The sequence below is a fragment of the Hypanus sabinus genome, chromosome 13 (assembly GCF_030144855.1).
Source record: "Hypanus sabinus isolate sHypSab1 chromosome 13, sHypSab1.hap1, whole genome shotgun sequence".
Classification (NCBI taxonomy): domain Eukaryota; kingdom Metazoa; phylum Chordata; class Chondrichthyes; order Myliobatiformes; family Dasyatidae; genus Hypanus; species Hypanus sabinus.
In genome coordinates, this window is record NC_082718.1 from 40,598,615 (window position 1) to 40,619,352 (window position 20,738).

Consider the following 20,738-nt stretch of genomic DNA (forward strand, 5'->3'; position numbering starts at 1 on the left):
TAAGGTGTATAATCTAGAAGGTGATAGGTGAAGCCAGATGAAGGGGAGGAAAGGTGGGTGGGGAAGAGGGGATGAAGTAAGAAGGTGGGTGGGGAAGAGGGGATGATATAAGAAGCTGGGTGGTGATCTGTCGAAAAGGTAAAGTGCTGAAGAACAAGGAATCTGAGAGGAGAGGAGAGCAGATCATGGGGGAAAAGGAGGGATGAGGGGACCCAGAAGTGAGTTGATGGCAGGTGAAGAGTAGTAAAGAGGGAAGCCAGAATAGGAAATTAAGGAAGAGAGAAGTGGGAGTGGGGAGAGAAGCTAGAGAAATCAGTGTTCATGCTGTCAGGCTGGAAGATACCCAGACAAAGTATGAGGTGTTGCTCTTCATCCTGAGAATAGCATTAATATGGCAGTGGCGGAGACCATGGACCAACCTGTCAGAATGCAGAATCTCTTGTGCTTATGAACATATTATTTTAATGTTTGTTCTAACCATCTTGTTGTTCCAGGACATATGCTATACTTATTATTTATGTGTTGTTCCAAAGACTCAAACTTGACATCAAAATTATCAGCACTATAACAGTGTAAACATAATTGAGGTTAATTTACACTGATAGAACACAGCAGGCTAGGCAGCATCTATAGGGAGAAGCGCTGTCGACGTTTCGAGCTGAGACCCTTCATCAGGACTAACCAACAGCGCTTCTCCCTATAGATGCTGCCGAGCCTGTTGTGTTCTACCAGCATTTTGTGTGTGTTGTTGTTTGAACTTCCAGCATCTGCAGATTTCCTTGTGTTTGCTCGTTAATTTACACTGCATCGGGTAAGCAATCAATCTGATTTCAGATAGACCTTTGTAATTGTGGATTTCTAACAGCAGCTTCACTGTTATAAATTGAGTTATCTAGCTGTGGATCATGTCATGTTACTTATGTTCATCCTGTACTTCAGGAAGAAAGTTGGAGATTGAGACAACTGGTAGGAGATATTGGTTTTGTGAATTTCAGAGCATCCCCTGAGGAAACAGTCTGGGGTTTCTTTTTCTATAGCGCTCCCTCCCCCTCTCTCTTCCCCTCTCCCCCTCTCTCTCTTCCCCTCTCCCCCTCTCTCTCTCTTCCCCCTCTCCCCCTCTCTCTTCCCCTCTCTCCCCCTCTCTCTCTCTCTTCCCCTCTCCCTCTCTCTATCTATCTTTCTCTCTCTATCTATCTATCCATATGTGTGTGTGTGTGTGTGTGTGTAGGCCTCCATTAGTCTTGATAGATCATGGATTTGCGCCTCGGAAAGTTTCCAGGGCACAAGCCTGGGCAAGGTTTTTTTTTAATGGAAGACCACTAGTTGCCCAAGTTCCAAGTCTCCCCTCTCCACACCAATGATGTTGTCCAAGGGAAGGGCATTAGGACCCATACAGCTTGGCACCAGTGTAATTGCAGAGCAATGTGTGGTTAAGTGCCTTGCTCAAGGACACAACACACTGCCTTAGCTGAGGCTCGAACTAGCGACCTTCAGATCACTAGACGAACGCCCCCCCCCCCCCACACACACACACACAAAATCAGGTGCACTTGAAAATGGTGTAGGACATTACTGTGTACTGCCTCTGGAAGGCAATGAATTTTTCTTCATGATGACTTTCCCACATTGTCACCGTCATAATTACTGATATTGTGTATTGTGTCCCTTTGGGGAATGATAGTTATAAAAGTCCTTTCATTTCATGCCACTCATCAATCTCTGATACAGGCTGATGGTGGAGATGAAGTAGGCTAAGTAAAATTATTAACCTTTTAGTTCTAGAGACTTAATTTCAAAAAGGCAAAAAAATTTTAAACCCCTAAGAACCTTTTTACTAATCCATCTTAAAAATAATAGTTGTATAATGAGCAGTTTGAAGAAGAGTGCCATGCTTCTAGCTAGAGTTGAGTTTTCTTTGTCAATCTCCACCATTCTCGTAGGCAAATTGCTCCTTGATTTCCTAAGTAAAGGAAAAGGTATCTATGTAAATTCAGTCAAGAGCATGTTATCAGTCAGCACAAAGTATCCGCAGTTGTCAAATTCTGTAACAGGTCTCATTGTCAAGTTGAAAGGTTGTTTATGAACATTTCTCAGAGCAAGTTCTGCTTATCTTAAAAATAATAAGTAAAATCCTGAGTACAGAACTGGATCGCTGATAAGGTTGTTTCTTTTCCATTGTGCACCAATAATGACATTGTAAAGTGTTGATTCTCTTACTGGATCTGCCATGGTTCATCTTCTCATCATTATTGAACATAGATTTGTAATCTTTGAAGGCTGCAAATGGATTAGAAATTGACCAGAGATAATATTCATCCTGTTAATTCTCCATTGAAATAGCGCCATGTTGGGGAATGTGGTAAAAGTGAGGATTCAGAATGAGGAAAACACTTCTTTCACCTAATGAGGAAGCGATTTAGGAGCCAGGTCATCTCACTGGCAATTTCATAAGAGTGGTTTTATCTAACCATTGCATAACAAGTAAATCAGTGTATTTGTTTTTCATGTGAGGTTCACAGTTGTGTGGTTCGGAGGCACAATATCTATGCTGTTTGCATGAGTTTCATATAACAATTACAGCACAGAAGCAGGCCATCTCAGCCCTTCTAGTCCGTGCCGAAGGTCAAGCTCCTAGTTAGGATGACAGAGAGGCATCAGTCACTCTAAAAGTAGCAAGTTGGCCTGATGAAACTTGACCTGGATTTTCTGCACCCGTCAGTAGGACTTTGCCTCTGCAAGATGATGATTAATTACTTTAACACATAAAGAATAGAAAACAGGTTAAGCACCCCTTACCCGAAATGCCTGGGGCCAGAAGCATCTAGGATTTTGGAATATTTGCATCTTATTAAGACACCTCGGGGATGGGACCCAAGTGTAAACATGAAATTCGTTTACATTACATATGCAGCTGGTGTGAAGCTCACAGGGAGAACATAGTCAGATGTGATGGAGCTCGATCCTCCACAGTTGAAAGACCAACCCGACTGCATCTATTACTGGGTTCCAACGCTGCGATTGGCTTCAGATCTGCAATTAATTTTGAACAGCTGCCCGTCCCGCAGCAACTATGGTGGGAGGGGGATGACTTAATACAATGTTTTTAATAATTTTGTGCATGAAATAATGGTTCATTGAACCATTGAAAAGGTAAGCTATCACTACCTCAGCCACCATGGTGGAGAGTTCGGGGCTGTTTGGCATCGCCATCATTTCTGACTCTGAATTTATGTGCTACCGGTAAGCAGTCTTCTTCTTTCTTACACTTGTTCATCACTGATGTTTTAGTTCAGCATGTTAGATTTTCATCAACAATGATCTTTGTAAACTCTTCAGTGAAGTTCTCTGCTGCTTCATGATCAGGCATTTTATCAGCACAAGTCTTTAAAAATTTAACACCATTCCTTTTCTTAAATTTCTGCAACCAGACTGCTGTATGTTCACAATTTACTTTTCAGTTCGTCATTATAGATCTTTGCTTGTTTCGTGATCAGCAAACCATTAAGTGGCATATGTTCACTCCAATGCTGACCAATCTTCGCTTACATCACACAACTGAGATCTTAATTTTTTTGCTCTATGCAGTATATTTCTATTTTTCACTAACTTCTGTTCATTGCATATGTGAGGACACTACTCAGATCTGCCTGTGGTGCAGAGAGACCAGTGCTTCGCCTGAGAACCTTCCCAGCAGCTTGTGGAATTTTCCAACTGTGACATCATGTCAGTGCTCAAAAGATTTCAGATTTCAGAAGTTTTCAAATTTTGGAATTTTGGTTGGGGGGGTGCTCAGCCTGTACAAGTAAAAGTTTTACATGGGATTCCTGCATGTAGCAGTGAATTCCATTGAAGCCTATATAAGCTAAAAAAGCAAATTTCCTCCAAGGATCTGGTAGGGGCAGGAATCTGCCCAAGCATTTCTTCATCATTTTGCACCCTGGATAGAAGATCAATTTAATTGACCATGAAGGGACAGAATGGAGTGAAGCTATAATTGGATTCTTCTTCTAAATTCTCAAGGAATTTATGAACTATAGACATTCAATTCTCTATGTATCAGTGCATGGGTTTACATTACTAACTGAATATAAAAACCTCTACTGAGTTTGGCTTGTTAAGCTGAAACAGACTAATTCCCTGCTTCTGGCAGAACACAAAAGGAATGACATCTTTTTCGCTGTTCCAGTATGCCTTGTTAATAGGTAATAAATGTTTCTCATTCTCCCTCTGCTGCAGGTTTGCAACAAAGGAAGGAAATGCTTTGCTGCTTTATAATGGACGATTTAATGAAAAACATGATTTCATTGCACTGGAGATCATTGAAGAGCAGATCCAGTTGACATTCTCAGCAGGTAAGTCAGCAATAATCATTTCTTCAAAATGTGAAATGGGCCATTAGGGGTTCATGTGAGCTAAAGTGAACTTAATCAGTATGTAGTTCAATGCTTTGTTCCAGCATAACTAACCATAGAAAATTGAATGTATAACTTGAGCTTAATGTTCATTACAGAATTGTTATGGCAAGTCAAAAGTTATTTGATCCCATCGAGTCTGCACGAGCTTTTTTACTTGTCGGCCACATTCCACCCAGTCCTTCCCTGCAGCTTTGCAGATTAATTTCTTTCAGACTTGCCTAATTCCTTTGAAATCCTTAAATTTTACTAAAATATAAACCCACTTCTCAATCTATTCCACTGGCAAGCACACTTGGTCAAAAGTAATTTGTGTTAGCTTCCCAAACACCTGGTTAGTGCTTTTCCCCTGGCTAGTACTTAATATTTTTCACAAAAAGCTCTAAATCACATCTTGAGGCACCTGTCTACTGAATGTGATTTCATCTGAGAAGAATGTTCTCTTTGAAAATTTGCATCAGCAAATCATATCACAACTTTTAAAGACAGGTGCTTTATGCATAGTTGCATTAAACATTTTCAGAGTTAAGAACTGCATGCGGACTTAGCATGTGACAAGCCTAGTGCTGATCTTCTCAAGAGTCCGATAACAGACATGCTGTGTGTGAACTGCCAGTCCACAAATGTTCTGATACGTACCAACTGTTGGAATCTAAAGAAACCTTATCATCTGTTTTCACCTAATTTCAGTACTGCCAGGCCTTTCTTAGCTAATCTGTGTTAAGTATCTATATTATTAGTTTGCTTCATAAATTTTAATTTTTTCTCATTTCCTTAATTGGTCATCCTTTAATATAAGAAAAGCCTGGTGCATTTGTCTTTCCCGCAGATATTTAACAGGTTGAGAACTTCACCTGCTTCTCACCCTGTGTGGCTGTACTGAATGGCACTCAAATCATGTCAAATCTGTGCCTTATTTTTTGCCCATCCACAACCAAACTTTTTTAGAAGGGGAAAAGAAAATCATGCATAGTGAACCATCTGTACACTTAACAATATCCCAGGAATTGATAGAACGTCTGCAACTTAGAATATCAAACCTTTCAGCCAAATCATGGCACTTTGTGGCCATCAACCATGGAAAAAGAAAATAATCAGGGAAAGAAATCTCTTCGGTCCTGAATCAGACTTATAAGTCAGATCGAAGCAAAAGCAGTAACTCACTTTCGTAATGGAATAATATTATGCCGATCCTTCATTGGAAACTGGAACTTTGGAGGGTCGCAAAGGAACAGATAAATCAACAGAACTTTGATTTTTTTCCAATAATAATTGAGAATAATTTACTTAATGTTTCTCAACATTTACTTCATAAAAGCAATTTGACAACATTATAAATCACTTGTACTTAATATTTTTCTCTCTTAATAGTTCATGTCTATAGGTAATGCTTATCTTGTTCATTGGGGCTTGTATTACAGATCTTCATGGGATAATTTAAATCAAAGATTATGCATTTTAAGTGTTTAATCTTTATCAAGACATGTAAATCTTGAGCCTGCACCTTTCACACAACCCAATAGATTTACCATGGCAGAAAATGAGGAGAAGCATCTGTTCTCATGCAGAAACATTTTGTTTGAATCGTTTGATTCTTTTTTCTCAGTCTTGTTCTTTTTGCTTTTATTAAACTTCTTAAACTATATCTCATGTTGTGCTTCGCCTTTGGTGCAGGTTGGAGTGATGAGGACAGAACATATCCACACAAAACTGATGCTGGTTGTTCTCTTTTCAATTTTTGAAATACTTTTTTCTGAGGTCAGGGTCTGAAAAGTGCAGTGTGATGATCAGCAAAAATGCTATTTTGTAATATCATTGTGTCTGCAAATTTCTCATCCCTACTATTAACAGCCCGATCTCTCTATGATAACTTTCGTTTTTAAATACTACTTTAAATCAAATAATCTAATACCTTTTCAATATTAACCCCAAGGACATAAGTATGCACAGAAATTTGGCCTAATGAATAAAATTAAAATTTAGAATCTTCTATTACTTTTGGATGACTACTTTTAAAAGTTTTAGTAATATTGCAAAAGAAAGCAGATTCCAATCAAATATGCCTAGTACTCCAGAAATGCATTTTTGTTGAAATGAATCTCTCAGCTGAAGTGTTTCTGATTCTCCAATTACCAGAAGCCTGCTCCTAATTATCGTTCTATTGTGTTGGATATTCAAGTGTAGCACACACGACACTGACATTCCAGCCGTGCTCTGCAGTCGTATCATTAAAGACGTTGAAGTGTGTGTCGCTGCTGCACCTTGTCCACTGCTTAATAATCTGCACCAACAGTTCTACTGGACTGATCATTATATGTACTTCGTTTTAAGTTCGTTTATAATTGCCCAGCTGTTAAAGGATATGAACCATATGCTATTATGGAAAAGACCGCAGCAAAAGACTTTTTTATTGTTGCAGACTTTAAGATTTCTCTTTCAGTTTCTTTCAAAATTTGATGTTTATAGATGATGCTGATGGACTGTGTGTGACTGGAACTCTGATATGATGTATGTTACATTCAAATATTTCTTCTACTTCTTGGGCTTCTTGGACCCAGTGGAGCACAGCCAATCCATGACCTCCCGTCTCCATCGCTCTCTGTTATGAGCCAGTTTCTCGAGGTAGACCAGGAGTGTCCCCTCAATGTCTCTCCTCCATCTATTCTTGGACATCTGGGGATTCCATTTTAATGCCTGCATTCTCAGGCTCTGGTTGATGAAAGTCTGCAGATTTAATAGTGTCTTCTTTGTTGTTCTCCAGGTTTCAGAGCTACGTAGGAGCACTGTTTTGACATTTAAGTTGAATTTGCTGATTTTGGTTTTCCTTGACATGACTCCAGCTATCAACAATTTCTTCAGATATCAAAAACTGCTCTGGCCTTGTTGATCCTGGCTTTGCCATCCTCATCCTTTCCAACATGTATACTCACAATGCTTCCAAAACAGACAAGGAAAGTCACTTGCTCGAGGGTTGTATCTCTCATCACCGTCATGCCGTTTATCTTTACTTTCATTTTATCTACATTTGGTCTTATTTGGTCTACATTTGTTTTCTTGTATCTGTTGGTTAGAGATGGGCAGTAGGGTGATGTCTTCTGCAAACTCTAGGTCATCAAGTTGCCACCATGTAATCCACTGGATTCCATATTCTAATTCAAAGCACTATAATGCTGCTCCCTTAATTGCCTATTAGTGTTGTAAACTTTGTTTAGTTTTAATTGAATATAAGACTTTAAGACAAGTTGACTTTGATTGGAGCCAAAAGAACATTTAACAATGTAAAGTAATTCATTTGTTCTGTCTGTGCAAAGCTTAGAGAAGTTCCTCTTGGTCCATGTGCTCTTCCCCTCTTATCTAAAGGAAACAGCACCCATCTTATGGCAATTTAACCCATTAGCTGATTTGTTCCAACTCCTATAAGAGGTCTCTAGGTTCCCATTCATGAACAAGTCTAACGTCCAAAACTGATTTAAAAGTTAAGGCTGTAGAATACATTCTGTTTTCATCTGTTGCCAACTGCTAATATCCACACCCAAAATAAATTTACACAATGATTGGTGCGGTGTGACAACCTAAACCAACACCTGGCCTTTCAACACCTGGCAACTGCTTGGTTTTCTAAGTATTTGGGAGAGCGTGGCAATGCAACAGTTTGTACTACAGGCACAGCTGCAGGGATTGGGTTAGATCCTGGCTTCAGGCATATGTGCTTTTGTTTGTTCCCTCTGGCACAGAATGTACATTCTTTGTATAACCCAATCTACACTCAGTGGCCACTTTATGAGCTACCTCTCATACCTAATGAATTGGCCACTGAGTGCATGTTTGTGGTCTCCTGCTACCCATTTCAAGGTTTGACTTGTTGTGTATTCAGAGAAGCTCTTCTGCACACCATTCTTGTAATGTGTGTTTATTTATGTTACTGTTGCCTTCTTGTCAGTTCAAACCAGTCTGGCCATTCTCCTCTGACCTCTCTCATCAACAAGGCATTTTCATCCGCAGACCTGTCACTCAGTAGATGTTTTCTGGTTTTTCTGCATCATTCTCTGTAAACTCGAGAGACTGTTGTGCATGAAAATCCCAGGAGATCAGCAGTTTCTGGCAGCAACAATCATTCCACATTCATAGTCACTTAGAGCACAGTTTTCTCCATTCTGATGTTCAGTGTGAACAACAGTTGAGCCTCTTGACCATGACTGCATGTTTTAATGCATTGAGTTGCTGCCACATGATTGGCTGATTAGATATTTGTATGAATGAGCAGCTGTACCACTCAGTGTATTTATCATGTTGTTTCTCTAAAAAGCAGATTGATCAGGTTATTTTATGGCCAAAACCAGTGGAACTTATCTCCCTCTTTTTTTCACTTAATAGATTATCTAAACTTCTCTATATCAGAATATTGAATTTACGCTGTAGATTGTCACAAGGAACCTATCCCTTGAGTATGAAGAGGAATGTTGAAAGTAGATTTATATTTTTCTTACCTGCTGTTTCAGTTGAATTGTGTGCTTCATTTGACAGACCCATTTTCAGCTGCTGAATCAGGGATTCTGAGGCAGTGGACGGGGGAAATGAGGTGATTCGCTTTGTTAGGATGTCTAAGCTGACAGCTGGACTTGTGCCTCAAGGAGTGAACCATGTTCTCTGTTCTCCTCCCATCACTCTGCTGGTCACAATGCAAGTGGTGATGAAAATCCAATGCCCCAGCTTTCTTAGCACGTGGCTTGGTGGTAGGATTAGATGAAGAAATTATTCTCCTAAGGGGAATTGCGAGGGAAAAGTATGCAGTGCTCTGGAGAAAGAGCAGGAAACTGCTAGTAAACATGGTCATAGTTGGCTGATTTTAATTGCATAAAGGCCAATCACTGACACCGCACTGCAGGAAAATAAATTTCTGACCTGAAATTTTCTGCCTACCGAGACCACAATTAGCTGGAACAGATTTTAGAGTTTCATTATGCTTCTCAATGTTGGCCCCAGTTTAGCAGACAATGGGCCTATCAGTTGTAAATAGTAACTCCTGAGAAATGTTTTGAAGCTACCAAAGATATAAAAATTGCTATGGATTAAATGACACCTCCAGTGCTGATCTTGGCTTCATCTGCTTCCAGACAAAACATCTTATGTTGCCTCTGGGTCCTACCACTCCTGGTTTCCCCTTCTCTCTTCTGAGCCCCCATGTTTCTCCTACCCCACTTCCTCTGAACCCTCAATCCTCCATCTCAAAACATATCCCCTGACCCAATCCCTGCTGTATCTTCACTACACCCTCTGACCATCCCCTCTTTCTTACGCCTGCACTCACACCTCGATGTCCGCCATGATGCTGAGCTCTTCTTTCATCACCTCCATCTCTGGGCCTGCCTCTTTGGCAAGGACTCCACTCCCATCAATGATGCCTCCTCTTGCCTTAAGCTCCTCCTTTTAGAAATCCCACTCTGGCCTTCTGCCTGCTCTGGACTATTTCATCCTTACATGTTGACAGGTTATTAGCTATCTCAGTTTTGCCACTCCCCTCATTATTCCACCCCTCCTGAAAGCACTGGTCTCCACTCTTCCTCCACACTAATCCCACCCTGACCATCGAACTTGCAGATAAGGGCTGCTCCAGTCTGGTGAGGACAGATGGCACCACATAATGACCCCTGAACCAGGACCCCACACCATCACCGACCTCCTCACCTCCAGAGACCTCCCTCCTACAGCATCCCACCACAATGCCACAGTGCCTGTTTCTACCTCTTCCCCAAAATCCACAAACCTAGCTGCCCCGGTAGGGCTATTGTGTCCATGTGCTCCAGGTCCACAGGACTCGAGTCTTCGTATCTCGACCCTGTTTTGTATCCCTCCCCCTTAGTTTAGTCCCTTCCCACCATCGTCCATAACACCCCGCATGCCCTCCACTGCTTCAAAAACTTTAGTTCCCCAGCCGCGACTGCTTCATTTGCACCATGGATATCCAATCCCTGTACACTTCCATCCCCATCAGGAAGCCACTTCACTCCACTAGCACTCTCCTCTGTCTGGCAGGACTGGTTAGCTCTCAGCAACTTCTCGTTTGACTAGTTCCAGTTTCTGCAAACTAAAGATGCAGCCATGGGACCCACCTGTGCCTGCCTTTTCGTCGGTTACATGGAATAATCCGCCAGTAAAGCTGCATAGCTCCTTTTCCACTACATTGACATCCAAATTAGTGCTGCTCCTTACTCCCTTGAGGAGCCCGTCAATTTCACCAACATTGCCACCAACTTCCACCTGCCTTTGAATCCATTTAGTCCATCTCCCACGCCTCTCTCCCCTCTGTTGATTTCTCTGTCTTCATCTCCAGAGACAGATTATCTACGAACATCTTTGACGGACTCCCATCGTAACCTTGACCACACCTCTTCCCACCCCGTCATTTACAAAGCTGTGATTTCTCTTTTAATTCCTCCATCTCATCTGTTCTTATGATTAAAGTTTCCATTCTAGGACATGTTCTCTTTTTTTCGGAAAATGGAATTTACCCTCCACTGCTTTCAAAACAGCTGTCAACTGCATCTCTTCCATTTCCCACATATCTGCCCTCAGCCCATCCCACTCCCCCACGTGGCATGATAAGGATAGGGTTTCCCCTTGCCGTCACCAACCACCCCATGAGCCTCTGCATCAAACACTTCATTTTCCACAACTTCCACCATTTCCATTGGGATCCCAATACTGGTTATGTCTTCCCCTCCTCTCCGCTTTCCAAAGGGATCACTCTCTCTGTGACTCCCTTGTTGGCACAAACCTCCCCACCAATCCCCCTCCAGACTTTTATCCCTACCATAATACCAATGTTCCCCTACATCAATTCCACCCCCCCCCCCCCCATCACCACATATGTGAGAGGGTCCTTCACCTGTGAATATACTAGTATCAGTTATTGGATCTGGAGCTCCCAGTGTGGCCTCTTCTATATTGATGAGTCCTGATGCAGATTGGGAGATGAAGCACCTTCACTTCATCTGTTGTAACACCCAGGATTGCCCAGTGGCCACCTATTTTAACCCCACTTCTCATTCCATACATACTTGTCTGTCCATGGCCGCCTCTAGACGCTGATTTGAGGAACAGCACCTCTTGGTGTTGTTGGCATTCTTCAACCTGTTGGCATTAACGTCGATTTCTCCAACTCCAGTAACCTTTCCCCTCTGTATTCGGCCTTTCTTTTCCTATATCCTTCTGGTCCCTTTACCTCTTCCTTTCCCTTGTGACCTGCCTCTCACTCACATCTGCCCTCTAGTTGCCCACCTTCTTCCCTTTATTTCATGTAATCCATCTGTTTCAGCCTTTTACCTCCACCAACTATCACCTCCTCTCATCATTCCCACTCTCCACCCCCACCCCCATTCACCTACCTACCTTCCCCCTTCACCTGGGTTCCCCTGGCATCCAGCATCTTGTGCTACCTCCTGTCCCTCCTCCCTTTTATTCTGGCTTCTGCCCTCCTCCTTTCCAGTCCTGATGAAGTGTCTTGGTCCGAAACATCAACTATTCAGTTCTCTCTGTAGTTGCTGCTAGTTCAGGACATGTAAGTTAATTTGGAATTAAGAATTATTTGCCAAGCAGTTCTTCTGCGTGGAAATTAACAAAGTTAGAGTCTGTGCAGGTTCCAAACTGCTGCCATTCTTCAAGAAAGTCTGGGCCGTTGCCTCTAATACATGCTTTGCCAGAATTAACTCACTGGACACAGTGAATTGCACTCATCAAAGCATTTCACTTGATTGCTGCTGGATTTCTCCTGTACATCCTTTTCCCTCACTGGATTTGTCACCATCCAAGCAAGCTAAAGAGGAGCCATAATCTAAAGTTTCCAAAAACCCACTACAAGTTGCATCAGTTTTGTTGAAACTCAAGTCTGTTTCATTACCCCTTTGTAGTCCAGAATACAGGAGAGAATATTACAGAGGGATAATTTGTCTTTTTTCCACAGATTTATAAGTTGCGTTAATTTGCCTTGGTGCTCTTTCAACTGAACTGTTAATATTTAACAGGCGAGTCCACGACGACAGTGGCACCCTTCGTACTGGGAGGAGTAAGTGATGGACAGTGGCATTCCGTCCAGGTTCAGTACTACAATAAGGTAGGCAATGAGTGATAAGATTTCAGTAAAGAAATGTACATGATTAAAATAGAAAAATAAGCAAATACAATACTATGCAAAAGTCTTAGGCACATGTATATAGCTAGGGTGCTTTAAACTTTTGCACAGTACGGCATTTGTCAATGTGGAATGGAGAATGAGTTTGTAAATCTGGCGGGAGCAAGGGATGTTAAGAATGGGAGAGTGATGCGTCTTGGGAAGGGTGTTGGGATGACAGAGGAGGAGTGCCAGGAGTTGGGGTGGTGTGGGTACAGACACACCCATCCCTGAGACACCAGGCACGGTTGTTTGATTCCTAACAATTGGTTTATTGGTCATTACAGAATGTCTCTCTGGTACTTCCCATTCCCTTCCCTCTCCCTGCCCCCTTCCCACTCTCAGTCCACAATAGAGACCCATATCAGAATCAGATTTATCATCACTCATGTATGTCATGAAATTTGATTTTTTTGGGTATATGTACAGAGCAACAGATAAAATTACCACAGTACTGGTGCAAAAATCTTATGCACTCTAGCTATATGTACTGTATGTGCCTAAGTAGTTGCACAGTAATGTAGACAGTAATGTGAATGAGTGTTGATCAAAGTAATGTGAAGAGATGTTAACATCTACAAGTTGGAAAATTAGTATTTAACATTGACTACATTTGCACTCCTTTGACAAGAATCCATTGGCTCAATGGCCTTTATCCGTTCCATTTCTGACTCATCTCTCCACTTTCAATCACTCTTTCAATATTTTTGAAGACAAGCTGTCTGTTGATATCTTTCTTTTATAAGCCTACCAACTCCGTCATCTATTTTAACTATATCTCTTTGCAACATCTCCTGTAAAAATGCCTTTGCCTTTTCCCAGTTCCACATCTGTTCCCAAGATGAAGTTTTCCTTTTCAAAACATCAGAGATGCACTCCTTCATCAAAGAACAGGGTTTCTCTTTCTCCACCATTGATGCTGCCCTCACCCGCATCTCGTCCATTTCCCTGACATCCGTGCTCACCCCATCTTCCTTCTGCATTATCAGCGACAGAGTTTCTCCTGTCCTCTCCTACCACCCAATAAGCCTCCACATCCTGCGCATAATTTTCCACAACTTCTGCCATCTTCAACAGGATTATACCTCTTTACAGCTCACTTGCGAATTGGTTGGGGTTGCCCACTGTTTGTGGTGCTCCAGATGCTGCCTCCTCTACGTTGGTGAAACCCAACATTGATTGCAGGTCTGCTGTGGCAAGCACTTTTGCTCATCCGCAAACAGCAGAATTTCCCAGTGGCCAATTATTTCAATTCCAGGCCCCGTTTCCATTCTGACATGTCATCCCATGGCCTCCTCTACTGCTACGATGAGGCCAGTCTCAGGTTGGAGAAGCAACACCTCATATTCCATCTATTCCACCTCATATTTCCTCATAGTCCCCAACCTGATGACATGAACATCGATTTCTCCTTCTGGTAATTCTTCCTGCTCCCCTGTCCCTCTTCTTCAATTCCCCTCTCTGGCTCCCCTGTTAACTTTTCTCCTCACCTGCCTGTCACCTCTCCCTGGTGTGCTTCCTCCTTCCCTTTCACCCATGGTTGTCCCTCCTCTCCTACCAGAGTCCTTTTTTCTCCAGCCCTTTACTTTTTCTACCTATCACCTCCCAGCTTCTTACTTGAGTCCCCTCCCCACCCGCACCTATCACCTTCGATCTTGTCCTCCTTCCCATCCCACCTCCACCTTCTCCCTTCTTTTCCAGTCCTGATGAAGGGTCTCATTCCAAAACATCAACAGTTTATTCAGAATCAGACTCAGGTTTAATATTATCACCATATATCGTGAAATTTGTTGTCTTTGTAGCAGCAGTACAATGCAATAAGTAATAATAGGAAAAGAATATGAATTGCAGCAAAATAAATAAATAAATAAATAATATCTGTGTGTTAAATAACTGCAAATATAAAAAAGTAGTGAGGTCGTGTTCATGGGTTCAATGTCCATTCAAAAATCGGATGGCAGAGGGGAAGAAGTTGTTCCTGAATCATTGAGTGTGCACCTGCAGGCTTCTGTACCTCCTTCCCAATGGTAGCAGTGAGAGCAAGGCATGACCTGGGTGATAGGCATCCTTAATGATGGATATCATCTTATTGAGGCATTGCTCCTTGAAGATGTCCTGGATACTAAGAAGTCTAGTGCCCATTGGTAACCTGACTTGCTGAGTTCCTCCTGCATTTTGTGTGCATTGCTTAGGATTTACATCATCTGCAGAATCTCTTGCGTTTATCATCCTGAATAACGGGCGCTGTGCAGGACTCGACTGTCAGCAGTATATTGTGCGTAGCCAAACGAAAAGTGATTATGCCTCCCACTTCATCCCTCCTTAATGAGCTGAAGGTGCCCATAAGGATGGAAGTGGAACAAGCTTGTTAACTGGTCTGAGCTTCTCGTCAATCATTTTCTGTTAGTAGAATAAACAGCAGCATAATGGAAGAACTTTATATTAGATAGGGAAGCTGTGCTGATGGCTTTCCATCTCTTTGTTCTGCATGTTCTTCCTTTTCTGAGGATAATGATTCAAGCTGTCCTTTAATCTTATTCAAGTTAAAGGTTTTGTTTCATGGTCATTGCCACTAGATGCTGGTGCTATCTATATGTCACGGTTGGGGTGCTCCACCACTGTGTTAGTGCAATTCCTTCCTGTTATTTATTCTTCGAATTTTCATAGTTCACTTGTAAAAGTTCCAAGTTTTAAAACTTCTGAAGTTCAAAGTGAATTTATTATCGAAGTACATATATGTCACTATATACAACCCCGAGATTCATTTTTTTGGGGGCCCTACTAAGAAAATCGAAGAACCTACAAGGCGGTCAAACAACCAATGTTCAAAAGACAACAAACTAGGCAAATACAAATGAAACCCCACTGATTTCATTGGGGCTCTCCCACCCCAAACCCCGGTCTGTGTGGATGCTGTGTCATTTGCTACCCTGTTACAACGCAGTGCCAAGGAATGAGACAGCACATAGCACACAATTGAAGGAATTATATTTATAAATCTACACTTAACTAAAGGGTTAGTAAAGAAAAGAAAAGAAGGGCCCATTATAATGAAACAAGTTGGAGCTCAACTCTTCTCAAAATTCATATTCACCGATCCTCAGTCGCTCTTGGTGCCTGGCTCCATCGAATCACAGTCCCTCACCGGGTGGAATCTTATGACCGGTTCTGTCCAGCGTCTTCTCTTTTCATCTTCCACCAAACAAAGGACCCAGCTCACATCCAAAGCACCACCATCTCTAACCATAACTCAAACACTGCTTCCACAGAAAGACCACTACATTAGCAGTGAAACATTTTCCAGAGTGTTACATAAAAAAAAGTAATAAATGAGCAATAAATATCGAGAACATGAGATGACGAGTCCTTGAAAATGAGTGCGTTGGTCGTGGCAACGTTTCAGAGATGGGGCAAATGAAGCTGAGTGAAGTTATCCCTTTTGTTCAAGAACCTGATGGTTGACAGGTGGTAACTGTTCCTGAACCTGGTGGTGTGAGTCTTGAGGCTCCTGTGGCCTTCTTCCTGGTGGCAGCAGTGAGAAGAGAGCAGGTCCTGAGTGGCAGGGTGGGGGTTCCCAGGTGATGGATGCTGCTTTCCTAAAACAGCCTCTATCTCACGTAGATTTGCTCAGTGGTGGCGAAGGCTTTCCCCATGATGGACTGGGCTGTATCCAGTATTCTTTGCAGGATTTCCATTTCCATTATAATGAAATGTTGCTCCCACAGAAGTTTGATTTGGCTTTCTTCTGTTATTTCACTCTCAGCCCCCTCATTAACCGATTGGGGACCAGAAGGTGTGATTAACTTTAACCATGTGTCAGGGTAAAATGGGTAACATTGTATTTCTTTTCTATTGTCCATCAACATTAATACAAGGAGCTTATCTGAGAATGATACGGATTTTATCACTACTGCAACTAAAATTATCTCTTGCTATTTATTGTTTGAAAACAAATAAAGATAACACACCATAAAATCTATCTTATAGTGCCCAACATAGAAGCATGTCAATGCTGCCCTGATTAACTATTTCCAGGCTGCATTACATTTCCATCTGAATGTGGGTCTTGTAGCCTAGCATTAATAGTTTGCAAAAAATGCAGGGATTTTTAATTGTATAAATAGAATAGACTTCAAGCATGCGTTCACTGGTGACCTCTGTTTCAATTTTACTTGATGTTTTGTTCTGTGAAGTCTGCACATAGTCTCAGTGAGCCTGTGGGTTTCCCTTAGGTGCTGTGATTTCCTGCCACATCCCAAACACGTGCTGGTTGGATAACTGATTGAATGAGGGGGAAAAAAAATACTGCGAACCTTGGGAGGATGCAGAAGTCCAGCAAAGAAAGTGGAAAGAACACACCATTTTCCCTACTCACCACTCAGCCTTGCACCATCAAACATCTCCAATGCCAGCTGTGACACAGCTGATTACTTACACTTTGATTTCATGAGCAACTTTGGAACTGCAGGGGAAGAAATTGTGTTAGCATCAGCTGACGCAGCATAGAAAAAGAATCAAATTAGGCTACTGTTGATTTGCCTCGGAATCCCAAAGTCAGTGTTTCACATGTACTAAAATGTACAAGAGTCTACTGACAGCCGGAACATTTAAACCCAACCTTCTACACAAAATTCTGCATTAAAATTAACTGATAATTTGTAAAAACAGGAATTGTGTTAAAATGCAAAAAAACATGAGAATTATTCCTTTGGAAAATATCAGAGAGACTATTGGGATTGACTAGTTAGGAAAGGTTATAAAGTCCACGTTAACCCAAACTTCCATCTAAAAACACCATAACTCATTAGAGAAATGAAATATGTAACAGTTGTCAAGAAAAGCTATTTAATAATGTTATTGGAGATGGATCTGTTGCTTTTGTCTGTCTCTGTTATCTCTCCACCATGTTTTTGACATGAGCATGAAATGCGACTAGGGAATTTGTAGTTTCCTGTTTCAAAGTGCCTCATTGCCTGTTTTGTTATCCACAAAGTATAAAAGGTTTACGGTCTGAGGTGCTGGCTTGCGAAGGCAGGAAGGTAACATTAGGGCAAGATTTATGCTTTGTTTTTATTCAAAGCATAGATGAAAACAGTTGCTGGGTGATAGGAAGCTCTGAGCAGCCAGCTATATAGATCTGCAGTTGGAGAAGTTGGAGTGATGATGATCCAACCAGTTAAACTAAACAAGAGTTAAATAAATACGTTTCTATTAAACCATATCTAGCTTCAGATTACATTTCACATTTTACAATAATATATTTCAAAACGCTGAAATGGTGGAAGCCAAGTAATCACGTGCTTGGAATAAATAATGCACAGAGAAATTTATTTCCTAGATTGTCTGTGGAAAATCCTGCTCAGATACAATAATAATTGGATAACAATCATGTGGCAAATGAGCTATCCACAGAAACCTACAGCAGCAGTTTAAGTATTACATTGAAATGATTGTGTTCCTTATCCTTCTCATATTGACGTAGGAGTATTTGATATTGAGTTCGATAATTTCATTTCAGTAAAATAAAACAGGCAGATCCGAGCGATTTGTGTTGGCTGTGTTGCTGTACTGAGATATAATCATATCTAACTCCTGGTATCCTATACATGGAAGCATTGCCTTCAGTTGTCTTTCCTGAAACAACTGAGTATTAAAGACTCAGTTAAAGACTGCCATCACCCAGTTCACGCATTGCTACCATCAGGGAGGAGGTACAGAAGCCTGAAGGCCCATACTCAATGATTCAGGAATGGTTTTTTTCCTCTCTGCCATCCAATTTCGGAATGGACATTGAGCCCATGAACACTACCTCACTACTTTTTTTATTTCTATTTTTGCACTGTTTATTTAGTTTAACTATTATATATACAGTCGGCTCTCCTTATCCACGGGGGATTGGTTCCGGGACCGCTCGCAGATACCAAAATTCACGGATGCTCAAGTCCCTTATTCAACCTGTCTCAATCCGGTGGACCTTAGGACCCAGCGGAACCCCAGATCTTATTTAACCTGTCTCAGTGCAGTGGACGTTAGGACCCGGTGCCAGAGCTCTGAATGCGCAGTGTTTCTCTACACGAAAATAATCACGATCACGATTGAAAATAAAGTGGATATAATAAAGCGATTGGAAAGAGGTGAAGCACCATCGGTCATTAGAAAAGCGTTAGCCTACGTCGGTCAACGATCTGAACAATTTTAAAGGATAAAGTGAGAAAGGCTCTGCCCCGATGAAAGCTACAATTATTACTAAGCAACGCAGTGGTTTAATTATTGGGGTTTGGGGTTTTGGGGTTTTGGGTTTTTGATCCTGCATATCAACCCGGCATGGTGGAGAGCGCACTCGGGAGCGATCTGTCCCGAGTCCCGAGAACTTCTCGGGACAAGCCTGGTGCTGAAACATACGTTCTTAAGTGTTTTATATGCATAGAAAGGTAAAATATATACTATATACTAAGACAAATGTTTGACTAACTGACGCTAAATAATACTAGATGTACCTGTTCCGACTTTTAAGTAAGAGAACTTCCGATTTTTTTCGATCCCGATGCATGATAACCCACACACATCTTCCCGTATACTTTAAATCATCTCAAGATTACTTATAATACCTAATACAATGTAAATGCTATGTAAAATGGTGGTTATACTGCATTGTTTAGGGAATAATGACAAGAAAAAAAAGTCTGTACGTGCTCGAACAACAAGTGCTGGAAGAGCACTTCCGCGGTTGGTTGAATTCACGCATGCAGAATCCGCGGATCAGGAGGGCCGACTGTATATTTACTGTAATTCTGTTTTTTATTCTGTTATTATATATTGCATTGTACTGTTGCCACAAAGACAACAAATTTCATGGCATATGCTGGTGGTATTAAATCTGATTCTGATGACTTCATACAATTCCTTTTCTGAACTTCACCAGCTCTCATTTCAATAAGTCATTTTTGTCAGTCCTTTCCTAGGCTTTAGGCGTGAGATTCATTTTCCAAATCATTTCTCACTTATACATTGGAACCTTGTTTTCCTTCTACTAATGCAGTATGAGTGTAAGTTGTTGTTATGGTTGGGCGTTGATTCTGCAGCAAGATTTCCAGATGTGAAGCATTGTAGTGCACTAACTAAGGAATGGTTGCAACTATCTTGGGATATGAAGCAGCCACTGCAATGTTTGAGTGTGAAGCAGCAGATGAGAATTCTGTTTAGATTTCGTTTTACATCATCATACCAGAATCTCATATGAAGATTCTACAAGTGTTAACACCTGTACTTTTCTTGTAAATATACCTTAATATAGATTACATGCTAGTTGATCTTTTATTGATCCTGTTATAGTTACTATTCTATAGATTTGCTGAGTATGCCCACAGGAAAATAAATCTCAGGGCTGTATTTGGTGACATGTACGTACTTTGATAATAAAATATACTTTGAACTATGAAATGCACTTTTTGGCCAGTGTATTTTGGTATGTCATATAAGGGTTGGACATATATAATAGTCTGTTGGGCACTAAAGAATGTGGATGAACAGAGAAACCTAGGATTCAAGTCTACAGCTCCCTGAAAGTGACACCACAGGTGGATAGAGTGGGGAAGAAGGCGTACAATCCAAAACAGTTACTATGTTAAAGAAGCATCTGGACAGCAAGGCTCAGAGCAAATGAAATTAGTGTAGATGGGCAAAACAGTTGTCATCGATATGTGGGTCAAAGACCTGTTTCTGTGTTGTACAATAACATCCATAGGGCGAAAAATCTGTCACTCGGGCGCCACCAAAGAGTCCTGGATGATCAGATATTAAGTGCAGAAGCTCTGAGGGGTGGATGATGGGAGCAACTACGGAATGACCTACTCTCAGTAGTGAGTCACGATTATTTGTGTTGATCTTACACAGATTGTCACAAAAATGAAGTGGGTATTGAAATAATGCAATAGTACCTCTGGCTTCAGTTAGTCTCGGCGTGAGTGCAATGTACACATCAGGGAAGTTGCCATGGAGTTTTGTTATTTGATAGTGTTGGCTGGCCTTCTGAAATGGTTTAGATCTAATTCTATACGAATTACAACTGGTGGAATTTAACTCACAGCTTTCATAGGTTTACCCCATACTTTTCAACAGATTTCCACAGCATGGGTTACCATTGCCTCTTCTTCCAGCTA

The 20,738-nt window shown here is 41.4% G+C and overlaps 1 protein-coding gene across 4 annotated transcripts in view; it reads left to right on the top strand.

Moving 5' to 3' along the window:
• LOC132403786 (cadherin EGF LAG seven-pass G-type receptor 1-like) overlaps positions 1-20,738 on the top strand; it is a 368,758-nt gene that overhangs the window by 222,874 nt on the left and 125,146 nt on the right. For all 4 annotated transcript variants that reach the window (XM_059987470.1, XM_059987471.1, XM_059987472.1 and 1 more), the window contains 2 exons: positions 4,237-4,352; positions 12,434-12,522. In XM_059987470.1, coding sequence (XP_059843453.1) covers positions 4,237-4,352; positions 12,434-12,522 — 205 coding nt within the window. The remainder of the gene's footprint in view (positions 1-4,236; positions 4,353-12,433; positions 12,523-20,738) is intronic.